The sequence below is a fragment of the Perissodus microlepis genome, chromosome 11 (genome assembly GCF_051167445.1).
Source record: "Perissodus microlepis isolate ML-2025 ecotype Zambia chromosome 11, ASM5116744v1, whole genome shotgun sequence".
NCBI lineage: Eukaryota > Metazoa > Chordata > Actinopteri > Cichliformes > Cichlidae > Perissodus > Perissodus microlepis.
This window is the reverse complement of record NC_140471.1, coordinates 35,157,059-35,172,731: the sequence shown is the minus strand read 5'-3', so window position 1 is coordinate 35,172,731 and position 15,673 is coordinate 35,157,059. Positions and strand designations below refer to the sequence as shown.

The following is a 15,673-nucleotide window of genomic DNA, read 5'->3' as shown; positions in this document are numbered from 1 at the left end:
ACACAGTGTTTCAAATTTTGATGCGAGTGAATCAACCTCTGCATCTTCCCAAAAAGGGTAGCATGTGAATGTATCGACTGGCATCCATTATCTCTTTCATGTGGAGCAATTTTGCGCATAACGCTTGTTGGTGTATTATGCAGTGGTAATTGAGGAAATCCGGAATAACATTGTCCTCCCTGCACCTGGCAGTGAATCCATTTGAGTGGCAAACCATCCGTGGTGATGGACACCAATTTGTATACTGGGAGCCTGGTTTTCCCAATAAATTTATTGAAAGACTGAAAAATGTTTCAGTTTGCTAGCATAATGAAAGTTAAAAAGTTTGAACATTTGTTAAGAAATTAAAAACTTTCCTTGTTATTTTTAACAGCTGCAGGATCCTCAGTGGGAGCAGCTGCTGTCAGCTCTCAGTCGGCTGGTAGGTTCATCAATATTACCTGAGTTTTATATAATGTGACACATAGAAAACTGATCAATACTAACTGTGCTTATGTTCCCCAATGACTAAGATGTTGCTTTAAATTTTAGAGATGATTAAATTGCAACTAAAGCTTTGTCCTGTATGGCATGACCCTGACCTTTGACCTTGAAGTATCACATACTAAGATGGTGTATTTGATTATCTTCACCCATGTGATTGGAGCAGAATTGGCTGAAATCTTTGGCTTCTATAAGCCTTCAAAACTTTATGGCATCATTGTGAACTGAAAAAATAAAAAGTGTGTTGCACATCTCCTTCCATGCCGCTCACACGTCGTATTACTGGATATGGATTTTTGTTTTTTTCCTTGATTATGGTTTGACCTTAACCTTTTGGTGTAAATTTGATGCTTCTTTTCTCTGCTTGCATCTGAGTGTTATCCTCTTGTTTACTCTTAATATCCGACATTTTTATTGTCCTCTTGGATTATTTCAAACATTATAAAGATGCACAGCACACTGAGAATCCATAGCATAGAGCACAAACATGACATCAATTTACCTGCTGATTGCAGCGAACAAACATTTCCACAGAGGGCGTTGGCATGTTTCAATTAGCGATCCAATTATGCACCAATTTAGTACATCCAAACTCAGTTCATCAGTCTTTGTAGTGAAATAATGTCTTTAAACTCCAATAGCTTCACCGTTTTCCTTTACGGCTTAAACAATATTATCACTCACCAGCTTTGATGAACGAGTGATATGTTGATCCAGGCCTCAACATCAAATCTGTCGGGAGTACTCACAGACGATCCAGTAACTTTTATTCGAGTTCGACGGTGATCCTTGAAATCCATATATCCAACATATCCATTAATGAAGGATTATTCCTTTGTCCACGGGCGGGTTTTTTACTTTATGTAGTGGCAATTCCTTTTGTTTGACAAACCAAACATCCCACAATTAAAAGTCCACAAGCCACTGCTGCACTGAGATAATATTTCGTACGCAGGCAAAAGAAGTCCATTGTCCAAACTTGAAAGTTGCGTTTTTATGGTTTATTTTATCCAGTTTGGCAATAACAAGATCCATTTTTTTTGTTACTTCCTGCTGCTTCTCCTGCTCTGGTAAAAAACCACAGGCCCACCCCAGTGCATGCTGGTCCTATACCAGTCTCTTTATTTATAGAAACAAAGTGGCAGCTCTTACTGACTAATTTAACAAGGTAACATCAAACAAACAAAACACTGAAACAAATATTAACCTACAAATAAACATGTAAATAAACCCCAAAATATAAATAAACTAACAACAAACTTTAACAAATTTCAAAATAATAAAAAATAAGAACAAATAGCTCCAACAAAAGCTTTGGGGTCTGTTTTACTGTAGAGTATTACTCTAGTAGTAATCACCAGAAATCAGTTTAAGCTGCAGGTGGGGAGACTCGCCTCCCTGTAACTGCCTTTGTCTGAATGCCTGCCCTTCTGTCTCTAGCAATATAACTAACTGACTAGCCCAACAAATGAAATTATCACTAGTGCAGTCATTAAAAAGTAAAAATGTTGGAAAGCAGAGGAACTACAGTCTGTGTTTCCATTAGACATTTTTATTAGTTTGCTGTTATCATGGCAGATAATCAGACCAATTAATTTATTGAAGTAAATTTTCCTCATAACCTTTAGAGCAACCTTTTATTGATATTATAAATTAATGATTTTCTTATTTATTTATTTTTTAGTAGACCAGAGTTTAGTGGAATATTCTTTGGTGTAGTTGTTTAATTGTTTTAATTTTGTGGCACTGAGTCTCTAATGTTTCAGTTTGCTAGCATAATGAAAGTTAAGAAGTTTGAACATTTGTTAAGAAATTAAAAACTTTCCTTGTTGTTTTTAACAGCTGCAGGATCCTCAGTGGGAGCAGCTGCTGTCAGCTCTCTGTTGGCTGGTAGGTTCATCAATATTACCTGTTCTGTGGTTTTATATAATGTGACACATAGAACGCTGATGAATCCTAGTGAACAGTCAATCACACCTTTTTTCCCGCCACAATTTTACTTTTAGTTAGCTTACGTACTTTGTTCTGTCTTCAAGTTTTCATTCTAAAGGAGGAGCTCTCAGTCTCTCAGCGGCAGCGAGTCACTAAACTCAATCCTGCTTATATTTATTTCTTTACAGAGATAAATATAATATTCATGTATTCAGCCCTCTGTGAATACATGAATAACCCCTCCAGACTTATCATGCTGGAGGGGTTTGTGAGTCCCAGGCTTTTTCCTGAACAGCTGATTTCCTCCAACAGAGTGATGATGTGTCACGGCCAGCGGGGGCAGACCGTGTGGAGAGTGTGTGTGGTGGACCCAGGCGCGAACACAGGCGAGGAGACGGGAGTGAACTTAAACTGAAAGCGAGCCTTTATTTGGGCTGATGCAGAAGGGAGTAGACAAAACATAACAGGGACAGAGACTGCAACTAACCAAAAACCTAAACTGGAAAAACACCAACCTGACTGAAAGGAATAACTATGACCGCTGTGAACAGAATGCTGTGCAGATGCATGGAAACTGTGAACCAAATGGCGTGACGAAACAGATATGAACATGACCTGCACGGAACCTCATCGTGCGGCTGCATGAAAAACAACATAAACCAAATGGCAAACATGAACTGCACAGAATCCTGAAAACCACTTAACTTGACTAGAGGGGAAGTACACAGACGACGCGACAACAAACAAAGGAAGACTGAGGACTTAAATACACACATGAGGTGATCAGGGGAAGTGGAGACACACGAGAACACAGCTGACTCGAATGAAACACAATGACAATACAGGGGAGAGTAACACTAACTACAATGAACAAAGAACACCAGACTCTTACAAAATAAAACAGGAAACACGGAGACATAGACATTGAATAAAACATGACATCAACTTAACATAACCACATAGACATGAAACGTAGACGCAGGAACCAGGGAGACTGAGTACAGGCGGAGATGACAGAAATAACTAAGAAATAAGGTCTGAACAGTAACCTAGAATTTAACTAGATTAAAAATGAATACAAAAAATACGTAAAACTCAAACACTGGGTCACACAACCCAGTACCGTGACATGATGGTTGTGTTGTCTTCTAACTTCATGAAGATTAACAATCTGAACAGCAGCCTGTTTGACAGGAAGTCCAGTATCCAGTTGCACAATGTGTTACTGAAGACCAGAGTGACGAGTCTGCCAGTCTGCTTCACAAACAGCCTGCTGAGAGAGAGTTTGTTATATTTCAGATGTATGAAGAGCGAGTGCAGGGCAGTGAAGACGACATCATCTGTGGCTGTATTCAGCTAGACGACAGTTATTATTAAAGCTAACGCCTACTGGTAGATCAGCCCAGTAAATACGGTGTTTCTGTGTTTTCACTGATTCATCTGTTTCACTTTCAGATGAATCCCAAAGAAGTGGTAAAGTACAAGCTAAGATGTTTCACATTATTTGTGTATAAAAAGAACTGCACTTTGTGTTTGGCTGTGGTGGGTTCCCTTTGGTTGCTGACCTCATTTGAAGTACTGCAAAATGCCAGGGAATGAATGAATAAGCTCTTATTCAACAATGGCACCAACCAGCTTATCCAAATCTACTGATGCTGTTGACTGGACTGTCAAAATGCATAAATCGAGTCAGTTCTATTTTTACCACCAGATTTTTAGCACCAGTTAACGAATGTTTTTAGATGTTAAAGAATTCAACAGAACTTGTGGTAAAATACCAAATATAGAACTGTACCACATAGTGCCATTTTCTGTATGAAGCTGCTGGTTCTGTGGGCATGAGGAAGATCAGTTTGAGATATTCTCAGATATCTATTGTTTGCAGCACTGAACTGGTGTCCCTGACTTGACTGAAGACAGGCGGGATAGAGTCTTATCCTTAATGGGGACGATGTTCAGGAAACTGGAAGTGTCAGCAGGTGTTCTAAGGAGCTCGGAAAGAAAAGCGTCTGGACCTCTTTCAGTTTCTTGAAGACGTTTCAGAAGCTTCTTCAGTTCTAAGAGCGACTGGTGGAGCGTCCCAGATTTTAAGCCCTATGGGAGTGTCCCCAAGAGGGTCGTGGACCCCCTATTGATCCTCTGCCTAATCACATGAGCAGTACTAGAAAAATTACCATTCCTGGTGCAACTCTGTAAGCCTTAGTCTTCTGCAAGAACAACACATTTCACAGCTGTCTGTGGCTGTTTTATCATGTCATCAATACTTGCATGCAATGTGGCAGCTGTTGGAGAGATGTGATATAAAACTCTACAGAAAGATCCACAGTAAACACTGGAGTGGAGTTTGAATCAAAGGCTGAAGAAGATGAGGAGCAAGACGGTGCACTGAAGTGTTCACACTGTGTACACTTCTCTGTCTCGCTCACCTTCCTGTGAACTCATCAAAATAATGCAGAGCAACAAAAACTGCAACCTGGGGAAGTCCTTATTAAGGGTTACTTCCTGTGGACTACATCTCAGAGTGTTCATATTTAATATCACCGATGCTGGGATTCTTATATTTACATAACACAAAACTAAGAATCAGCTGGACAGGAAATGTTTGAAAGGCTGCCTGAATCATTAAAGAAGGGTCTGATGTGATCAGCACCTGGATGTGAGCTGATTGTCAGCAAAGTTTCCTTCACTTTGTCTGGAGTCAGTCTTGGCTGTTGAATCATAGAGAGTGATGGATTCAGGATTTGCTCATTGGGCATTTTGTGACAGAGAAAAGTTGTTTCATTTATTATGTATCATGTATTTATTTTATTACAAAACTTTACAAGTAAAGATAATCTCATTTTTATGTCCTTTCTCAGAGGAAAACACTGTGGACAAACATCTGTCTGCACAGATGCAGAAAGTAAGTAGAACCAAATGATTCTGTCCTCACACCACAGCTTCATTTAATTCAATACTTATACCTGTTATTAAAAATGATCACGTGTGATGGTTTTGTTCACTTATTAATCAGTTATCCTCTAAGAAGGTTATTATTAAATCACTTTGTTTGTTCTCAGGCATTAACAGTCCAATCAGACAGAGAGAGGATTTTGGGAATGTTGGAAGATCTGGAAAAGGAGGAGCTTGAAAAGTTCAAGTGGCTTTTGGTGGAGCTCAAACCCATCCCAAAGAGCAAACTGGAGGATGCCAGCATCTGTAAACTGGTGGATCTGATGTTCGGGGCCTACACCCAACATACTGTGGAGGTGACCAAGGAGATTTTTAGGAAAATGAACAGCAATGATCTGGTGCAGAAGTTGTCAGACACGAGCTCGTGATCCAAAGGTGAGAAACTAAATGGTGTAATTTATTCCATTAAGGTTTTACTGTCAAAACTTTATATATGCACTGTTCTTAGAAACACACATTTATTTTAAAGTCAGTACATGACTGTAGTGTGAACTCAGAGTGACAAGACTTCAGTTTGAAACATGGAGGGTTTGTAATCTAGGAGCAGATTTGAGATTAAACTTTAAAATTCTACCACGAGTTTGAGTAAAATGATAAAAGGAAATCAGTGAATGATCAGTGTAACTGTTAAATGTACAGACTGAATGTCTGATGTTACAGTACTGCAAATACTTAATGATTTCAAAAGTAATATCTTTATATATATTCTTAATCAGTCACCATCTGGTGTGAGCGCACTTTACTTATAAAAATTGTTTTGTTTTTAAAGGAAGTACATACAGACGGGTAGTTTGTTAGAAGCTTCTTCCTGGTTCTCCTGGATTGTGTCCTCTTTATTCCGTCTCTTCCTGTGTTCTCAGACTGACATCAACATGATGCTGAGATCAGGTCTGTGGGTCTGACCTTCTGCTGCAGGACTCTTTATGTCTCTGACTCTCTGTTTGGGCTCGCTGTCCTGCTGCAGGATAGATGCGTCACTCTTAGTCCTGGCGATGGATCAGAATCTGTACTTTAACATTCGTGAGATTCTAAATCTCAAACTCAGTTTCCAGAGTTGCAGCTGTGAACCTGCACAGAGCCTCCATGATGTTTCACTTTTACCTGCACACACCTGATCCAGACAGCGAGCAAAGGAACATCTGTGTGAATCTACACAGCATGGCTTTGATTTGGTGCTTGCTGCATGAACTGATAAACTCTGATACATTATTATATTTTCACTGGTGACATGGGGCTAAAAATATGATCAGATTTATCTACATGTTTTCTTTATTAATGTGACAATGTTGGTATCTGTGGCTGTGTGGACGATGAGAGGAAATGTAAAAAGAAATGAATTTGTTTTAGTGGTTTTCTTTGTTTTTTCTTACTCATATGTAGAATGACTGCATCCTGAAGCACGAAGAGATGATTTTACAGTGAGTTCCTATATCTTCTGTCATAGCAACATATTCAGTTTTTTCTAGCAGTACAGTGTGTGACAGACTTTACAGAGTTCCTGTTGTGCTTTTCTTCATTTTTTTTACTTTCATACTTCATATAAATATTGTTGTTTGATGCTCATATTGAACATGATCTTTTTCCCTCTTCTTGTGGTCGTTGCTCCGTCTGGTTTGGAGGAGAAAAGTTTCAGGACCAACTGGGTGAAGGTTTGACGTTACTGAGGATTACAACACGTCTGTTTGTCATATTTTAATCAATGAGAATTTTTTAATTGGATAAACATTGGAGAATTTGATACTGTCATGTATTTGTTTTTTGGGGGGTTTTTTTTTTTTTGCTTTTTTACTAATTCTTTTCAAAATATTCTTTTATCTGATATAAAGATCTTTAAACCAATCACTGCCTTGTTTGTCAAAGCTGCTGTACAAATAGCTACAACAGTGATGTCTGTTTACTGTAAGACGGTCATTTTAAAAATGTTTTCTTAATTTTAAAAACTAGAATAATCACCTCTGAAGAGCTGTTCAGTCTTTATTGTCTCCGGGGGAAATTTGGCTTCCAGCATCTTTCACAAAAAGAGAAACAACAACAAACAAAGACACATAAGATTCTATTATGAACGATGCAGATGGATCAGTGTTGTGACTGCAGCGATCCAGACACTATATTGTCTATCGTAGTGAAGAGAGAGCTGAGCTTTACGGGCGATCGTGGCTCAAGTGTTTGCAGTTCATCTTGTAATCGGAAGGTTGCCGGTTTGAGCCCCGGCTCTGACTGTCTCGGTCATTTTGTCCTTGGGCAAGACACATCACCCGTTGCCTACTGGTGGTGGTCAGAGGGCCCAGTGGTGCCAGTGTCCGGCAGCCTCGCCTCTGCCAGGGCAGCTGTGGCTACAATCTAGCCATCATCAGTGTGTGAATGGGTGGATGACTGGATGTGTAAAGCGCTTTGGCGTCCATAGGGACTAAGTAAAGCGCTATACAAATACAGGCCATTTATCATATATAGTGAAACTCTCGAGTTACTGGTCGATCTACGTCCCTACCCTCACCTATTAGCACTTGGTTTGATTTCTGTTTTTCCTCTGCATTTACAGATAGAAACTGTTGTTTAGAACAGATTTTAATGCAACATTTTCGGCTGGGTTGATTCAAGTAAATTTTATCATCAGTAATGATGATAAAATTGTCTGATTGATAGGAGACAGTTACACAACAAACCTGGAAGCTGTGTGGAACAGCTGAGCAGAGCCCAGAACATTAGAGACTGTCAGTCGCATCCTGGCTGATGCTTTAGGTTACTGCTGCTCTGGCACAAAATAAACACCCTCAACGTCAAGAAGGTGTCATGTATCTGTGTTGTGATGCTGCACAGCAACAGGACATTAGTCTGAGCTCGTTTACATTAAAATATCATTCTCATGATCAGAATTAAGGACGGTGTCTCCCTCAGTTTCCTCAGCACTGTGTCTCACAGTCAGATGTACCAACAGCTGCTCAGGAAAAATAAATGTGCAGGAGGGTTAAGAAGATGGAAAGACATTCATAGAAGACATTTGGCTTAATTTTTTTTAAAATATGCATTGAAACAATGTTTAAGAAGCACTTATTTAATCTTTAACAAAGTTAAACACAGTGAAGGTGTTAGGTCATTGTTGTGAGTAAATATGACATATTTGCCTCTGCCATGTAATAAAGTAAAAGTATATATTCATCTACAATGAAAATGCTCACATGACGTACATGAAAACAATGCAGTGAGTTACATTTCACCCCAAAATGGAGAAGTATCATATTTAATTTTCCACGTATTCCTGGTCAAAAGTAGATTCCTACATTACCAAGAATGCGGCTCAAGATGGATGAATAATTTCATGTACATGATATTAAATATGTCAAAAACAAGATTAGAAAGAAAAATCAGCTTATATAGCGTACAGGACAGAACTGGAAGACTCTAAAAGTTGTTTGAAATCAGTGAATGAAGGTGTCACGATGAGCTGTGTGGCTGGAAGTGGAATAACATTAGTTTGTTTTTAGCCTGATCTTAGTTTTTGAGAAAAATTAGATCCACATATGAGGACATTCGCTTTAAATTTTGATAGAACAGTGGCAGTATAACATCCTCGTAAGTGGATATCAGGCCCTTGTAGAGCAAAATGTTGTATTTTGGCCTAGACAGCCCAAAACGGGATGTCCACATTTAACCTCCTAGGAGGGCACGCCCTAGGAGGTTAAACCCTATTGGAGTATCCCCCACAAGAGGGGGATACTCCAATAGGGTTTAAATGTTGGACTCTCCAACATTTGACTCTAAAACTGAAAAAGCTTCTCGGATGAGAGTGAAACAGCTTCAAGCAAGTTAAAGAAGTCCAGATGCTTTTCTTTCCAAGCTCCTTAGACTATAATGACTGAGAATCTTCACAGAAACAGGAGGGAGACACAGCTGGGGACAATGCAGCCATGACGAGGCACAGGGAAGCAACACAGAAAACCCTAATCCAAAGACTACGAATATAACAAACAGAAGATCACAAATCATAATAACCAGAACTAACAGTTCATAACATAAAGCACTGGCTCCGTGACCCAGTGACATGACAGATTGATTGTAAAATATATTTTCAAACCACTCTAGTTGGAATCCTCTTTGGCAGTATTAGAAACTATAGAGCTGAATGTCTGAATCACATGAGCAATACCTGCGAGGCTGCCGTACAGGATATTGTTATGCCGAACAAGAGCAGAGCTCCCTAATAGATCTCCGGCAACATCCTTTTCCAAAGGGGTGGAGAGGCTCTCTGTGACCAGCGCCTCAATGAGGGAGATGTTGGACTCGGTACCATTGATAAAAATGTGGACCAGTGCAGTGGTGCAGAGAGGAGGTCTGCCTTTATCACAGACTCTCACTACCAGCCGATGTAGCCCACTGTGCTTGCCGGTCACTTCCTGTGCCAGTGTGATCTGCCCATTGTAGGGAGATATTTGAAACAGACCATGTGGATTTCCACCTACAATAAAATAGTCCAGCTCAGCATTGAGCCCAGTGTCAGAGTCCTCAGCCTTCACTGCCTCCACATACGTGCCTGCTGGGGTGAAATATGATAGGTATGTGTAGGAGGAGTTGTCTGGTTTGGTGACATATGGAGCGTTATCATTCTCATCTAAGACATTGATGATCACACTCACGTAGGAGGATCGAGGTGGGTCACCTCCATCCACGGCCTTTAGGCGGAACGTGTAGAAACGTTCCTTCTCACGGTCAAAGGAGATTCTAGACAAGATGATTCCTGTGCCATTTTGGATGAAAAAATTGCCATTTTCCGGTTCCACAAACAGTCTTAGGTGGGAATTTTCATCCTTATCAGCATCTGAGACAGCAACTGCACCAACACGACTGGGTGGAGGCATGTTCTCTGCAGCAGTAAAGCTGTAGCCTTTGAGTATAAACACAGGGTCATTGTCATTTTGATCTTGAACATTTACAATTATTGTGGCAGTGCTGGTTTTACTAGGAACACCCATGTCTGCTGCTGCCACACAGAACACATAACGGTCCCTCTCTTCCCGATCCAGCACGGTTCTCACACGAACCTCCCCAGTGTTGGCATCAACTTCAAAGAGCCTTTTGGCAAAACGATCAATGATGCTATAGACAAGCTGTCCATTTATGCCAGAATCTGGATCTGTTGCCACAAGATCCTGTAATTTTTGTCCTCTGTAGTTGTTTTCTGGAAAGTCCACCTCAATCGTTGCAGGGGAAAAGTTCGGTGCATTATCATTTACGTCTGTAACTTGGACATTGAGGGAGAGAGTGCTGGACAGAGCTGGGCTTCCAGAATCCACCGCAACAATTTCAATACTGTAATTTTTAACGCTCTCATAATCCAGCAGGGTCGTTGTCTGCAGGAAGTATTTGCCCTTCTGATCACTCGCGGGCTGGAGCTGAAATGGAACATCACCATCAACTGCGCACGTTACCACAGCATTTTCCCCTTCATCCCAGTCTGACACCTGGACCAGTGCCACTGGTGTACCAACAGGCAGGTCCTCAGAAATCTTAGTCACACCATCCTGGTATTTTACTAAGCCTATACCTTGGATGTTAAGGGTCGGTGCATTGTCATTTTGATCTGTGACGTTTATGGTCACCAGAACTTTGGAACTCTTGATCCTGGAACTGGGGTCACGATCTCTGGCCACCACAAACAACTTGAGGATGCTTTCTTCCTCTCGATCCACAAGGCCTTTCACATAGATGATGCCTGTCACACTGTCAATGCGCAGAAGCCTTTGAACAGTCTCTGATACTTGATGAAGGCTGTAGTCCATCTCTCCAATGGCAATGTCTGCATGACTGGCTCTGACCTATAAGGGAGAAAAACATGGGCACTTCATTCAGCCTCACATTGTCCAAGACAAGAACAAAAACCACAAAATTTGCAGGAACCCCGTTTGGAGTTGCATGGCTGCAAGAGAAAAATAACCCACTTAATATTTCTGGAGGTACAAGCAGTCAGCAAAATATTTCACTGGATGTTAGAAGGCCTTTCTGTCTACACAGCTACTTTTATTCTTTTTAATTGCATTCAGTCCGTGCAATTCAAAGAGTGAGTGTTGACTGTCAGCATTTGTGCAACGATCATCTGGGATTTACAGTAATGTTTTTTTTAATGTCATTTAACCTTTAAAACTGGGATGGAGCTCAGGAAAGTTTGCAAAGATGTGCCTAAAAACACTCCAAAATTATCACTAAATTACTTGTAATTGTTAAAATAATACAAGTACTAAAATAATAGGAAATAAAAGAATAATAAAATTATAATAAAAAAAATATCTGCCAGTGGGATACAATTATGTACGCCTTGTTTTTCTTCTGGGCCATGGACATACCGTAGAAATCATTTGACATCATTTATTGATGAATTATTAGCACCAATGTTTTTAAATTAAGTTATTTGTGGACGTGGCACTGCTCCAAGGAACATTTGACACTTGGTAGCTGGATTCAGAGAACATATGGTGGATATGTGATTCAGTCCCTTGATCAAACAGATTGTTTTATTAGTTTATATAAAATGATAATTCTAAATGATCCTGTGTTTGGACTGACCTGCAGCACAGACTGTCCCAGCGGGCTGTTTTCTAAGAGTTCGGCCTCGTAGTGACTTCTGTCAAACTCTGGAGCATTGTCCTGCTGGTGACTCACAGTGACTGACCTGCTCGACCTCAGCAGCTTCCCACGATCTACTCTGATGTTCAGGTGAGTGGGTGAAGAGCTGCAAGACACCAGGATGGTGGCTAGAAACAGCAGAACTTTGCACCTAAGCACCGTCATGTCTCTGCCAGACAGCACTGAAAGAGACAGGAAACAGGTTAAGACTTGTGCTCTGTATTCAATTCACACAGCGCCAATTAAGACTGTTGCTGGGACAGCATTCTCAAACTCGCAGCCCGGGAGCCACTTGCGGCCCACCCTCACCTCTACTTGTGGCCCGTATATTGACGTTAAGGAATATAATGCAATTTACTTTTTGTTAGTGCATTACGTTTGTTGTTATGTGCACTGTTGAAATAAGTTCTTTTAAAAGTAAAGAATGATTTTATAAAAAGGCAATATGAGCAGAGAAAATAGTTTTGACTAGCAATTAGAAACTAATGTGTACACTTATATCTGCATTTTTATTTTGTTAAATAAGAACAAAATCATAGCAGAAGTGCTGCCACATGTCTGGCCAGAAAGAGAGGAGTAATGTGTTGTTTGGTAGTTCAATGAAAGGCTTCAGTTAGTTAAGAGCGAGAAAGAAATGTTCACATTTGCATTTTTGTCTTTTTATACAATAATTTAAATTTTTAAAAAAGAATCAAAACCCTACGTTTTCATAAATATTTGTGGGTATTTTCTTGTTGTTTGTTTTTGTACTACTTGAACACTAAAGTGGACCTCCAATAACATGGCAGTGCCAGCAGTGGCTCGCAGCTCATTTAGGTTTGAGACCCTTGACCTAGAATTTGCAAAGATGCTGCTCAGGTTTTTCTTTTTTGCAACTCTCAAGAAAATATACTTGAATTCATCTCGTTCATTTGCTAAATGTATCCTCAACAGCTACTTTTTGACCCAAAGACAACTCATCAACTGCTGCAGTGTGCAGAGAAGGCCAAGCAGGAGGACTTCGTCCTGCTGCTGCCGGTCCGTGTTTCAGGCAGGAAGTCAAACTGAACACTGCTGCAGGCGACCAAAATTACTGAAAATACTGAGCCGGACATGAAAGTCCAAACTTTAGTTGGTCCTGATTTGTGCTACACAAGCACATGTAATGTACAAACAGGTCTTTCAGTGCCCCCTACTGCCAAATATTCGTAAAAGCAGAGTGAGACAAAGGCTCGCATGAACTTGTTTGGTGTCTACAAACCGTTAACAGAGAGGCAGTAATTAATGAGGCTGACCGGTCATTTTGAGGCACAAAGAACACTTCTGGCAGAGGGTTTTGGAAAAAGGGAGTCACAAAAGAGACCATTTCTTTATTTATACGTTACGAGATCCGTTGACTACGGAGTGGTGCGAACATTCACACCCAGAATCGTAGTGGATCCAACATTTTTCTTTTTCTTTTTCGTACAAAGATGCAACAACTTCCACACTCACACATCAGGGCAAACAGACAGTAACAGTCCAACAAGTGAAGTTCACCATGAAACACTCAGATGTCCCTAAACGTCAAAACCTTAAAATTATATATTAGGCTATTATTATTATAAACGGACTATGCGAATATCATCTGTTCACAGCCATTTAGTGACTAAATGAGTTCATTAAAAGAAAAACTGCAGGCGCATTCAATTCCTTCACTGCAGTATCTGTGTGTTGCTTATTCTGGTTTAGAATTTGGCGTCGTTGTTAGCGGTTTTCAATATTTAGCAGGCTGTGTATTTCTATCATACACTGCAACATAGGCTGTGAAATGCTCTTTTTTTCTGGGAATCTCTAAAGTGGTGCAAGAACCACCGACAGGCCTACTGCATCTATGAGAAGCACCGTTGACTTTCTGCTCTGCTGAATTAAACTCACCCGTTTCTGATCAGTCCCTTTAAACTCGGAGCTTTGAGATCATGGACAAGTTTACAAGCTCGCTCAGAGCTGAAGCCAAAGAAGTCTGGGGTCCACTGCTCTGAAGGAGGGGCAACCTGGGCTTTTTCAGCCTCTTATGCCTCCTTTCTTTTGCTGACGCAAGGAGTATTAGGGCCATATTAAGAAAAAATGCATTGAAATGTGGAATTATCCTTGTTGTTTCACGACAAACTGCCACTCCGTCGTACCCTGTACAAAATGCCTTATTTAGACGAGTTAGTGAAACAAATTCACAAGACGTTTTATGCACAAGGATGTAACCATCGATAACCTTGCACCTGTCCATTATTAGACATTTGATTTTGTGTAAATCCACTCTTCTGAGTTTGTGTGTGTTTGCGTCTGATCTTTTCAACGTTTGAATATGTTTGTGTGCTAAACAGGAATAATTTCCTTCCTTGTAGTAAAACGAATTCTGATGTATGCTTTCACTCAGTCAGCAGTTGTCTTGAAACAACAACGGTAATCTCCACTATTTCAACTTAATCTTGAAATTTTCGACATTAAATGATCACTGATAAATATATTTTTAATGTGGTCCTAATACTCCCTCGTAAATATGAGTACATGTGGTTGTGAGACAAAAAAAGTGCTCTTTTGCAAAATTAAGTTGAAAGTATCATTGTACTGAGGTCTGGAAAGTGCAGTTCAATCAAAAAATAATTAAGCAGATTGAGCCTCTTTAATAGACTGATTCACTCGTTGTAGTGTCCAAATACTAAAAAATCATTTGGAACAAAGGGAAAAACTTGGCTCATTTTGTGAGCCACATTTCTAATGTAGACGTGTACAGAGTGTAAGCATTAAAAGACCATAAATGATACAGCAACATTCATGTAAAACAAATGTAAAGGTTGGAGGAAGTGGAAAGGAAGGCTCTTGGCTCTTTCAAAGGAAGAGTACCCAGCCACTGGTACAGATATGTAGACGACACCTGGGTCAAAGAACAGACACAAGAAGTGGAATCCTTCACTGCGCACATTAACGCTGTGGATAAGAACATCAGGTTCACCAGGGAAGACACAAAGGACGACTGCTTGCCTTTCCTGGACTGCGCTGTGCACATTGAAGAGAACGGCAACCTCAACATCAAAGTTTACCTGAAGCCCACACACACGGACCAGTACCTCCTCTTTGACTCCCATCACCCTCTGGAACACAAACTTGGAGTAATTAGGACCCTACACCACCGGGCAGAACATGTTCCCTCTAAGCCTGAAAGGAAAAAGAAGGAACACACACATGTAAAGGAAGCACTCAAAACATGCGGTTATCCTAATTGGGCGTTCATAAAGTCAGCAAAGACGCACAGAAAAGAAGATCAGACACCAGCGAGGGAGGATAAGAAGGACAGACGCAACAACATTGTCATCCCCTATGTAGCCGGTGTATCAGAGAAACTCAGAGTTTTCTCCAAGCATGACATCCCGGTGCATTTCAGACCCAGCAACACGCTCAGACAAAAACTGGTTCACTCGAAAGACAAAACTCCAAAACACAGACTTAACAATGTGGTGTTTGCTGTACAGTGCAGCGAGAAATGCCCAGACCTCTACATTGGAGAGACCAAACAGCCACTTCACAAGCGCATGGCACAACACAGAAGAGCCACCTCCACGGGACAAGACTCAGCAGTCCATCTGCATCTAAAGGATAAAGGACACTCTTTCGAGGATGCCAATGTTCACATTTTGGACAGAGAGGACAGATGGTTTGAAAGAGGAGTGAAAGAAGC

At 40.5% G+C, this 15,673-nt stretch overlaps 2 protein-coding genes across 7 annotated transcripts in view; one reads left to right on the top strand and one right to left on the bottom strand.

The window, feature by feature from the left end:
- LOC146378388 (uncharacterized) overlaps window positions 1–7,327 on the top strand; it is a 32,514-nt gene extending 25,187 nt beyond the window's left edge. For 3 of the 6 annotated variants that reach the window (XM_084944450.1, XM_084944449.1, XM_084944446.1), the window contains 5 exons: window positions 374–421; window positions 2,326–2,373; window positions 5,274–5,317; window positions 5,475–5,742; window positions 6,228–7,327. In XM_084944450.1, the coding sequence (XP_084800576.1) occupies window positions 374–421; window positions 2,326–2,373; window positions 5,274–5,317; window positions 5,475–5,735 (401 nt within the window). In that variant the 3' untranslated portion in view covers window positions 5,736–5,742; window positions 6,228–7,327. The remainder of the gene's footprint in view (window positions 1–373; window positions 422–2,325; window positions 2,374–5,273; window positions 5,318–5,474; window positions 5,743–6,227) is intronic. The other 3 variants (XR_014801687.1, XM_084944448.1, XM_084944447.1) reach the window with 3 other exon arrangements.
- Window positions 7,328–7,354: 27 nt separating this feature from the next.
- Window positions 7,355–15,226, bottom strand: LOC146378387 (protocadherin-1-like). The gene is made up of 3 exons (XM_084944462.1): window positions 13,879–15,226; window positions 11,923–12,164; window positions 7,355–11,177 (listed from the first exon to the last, which is right to left on the bottom strand). The coding sequence occupies exons 2-3, from the start codon at window positions 12,145–12,147 to the stop codon at window positions 9,444–9,446; spliced, it is 1,959 nt and encodes a 652-aa protein (XP_084800588.1). The 5' UTR covers window positions 12,148–12,164; window positions 13,879–15,226; the 3' UTR covers window positions 7,355–9,443.
- Between the last annotated feature and the right edge of the window lie 447 nt (window positions 15,227–15,673).

Bases quoted from the DNA above. Each gene is read 5' to 3' on its own strand.
- LOC146378387 (XM_084944462.1), bottom strand. From the start codon at position 12,147: ATGACGGTGCTTAGGTGCAAAGTTCTGCTGTTTCTAGCCACCATCCTG. The intron at 11,178-11,922 runs GTCAGTCCAAAC...TCTCCCTTATAG, and splicing joins TGGGACAGTCTGTGCTGCAG to GTCAGAGCCAGTCATGCAGA.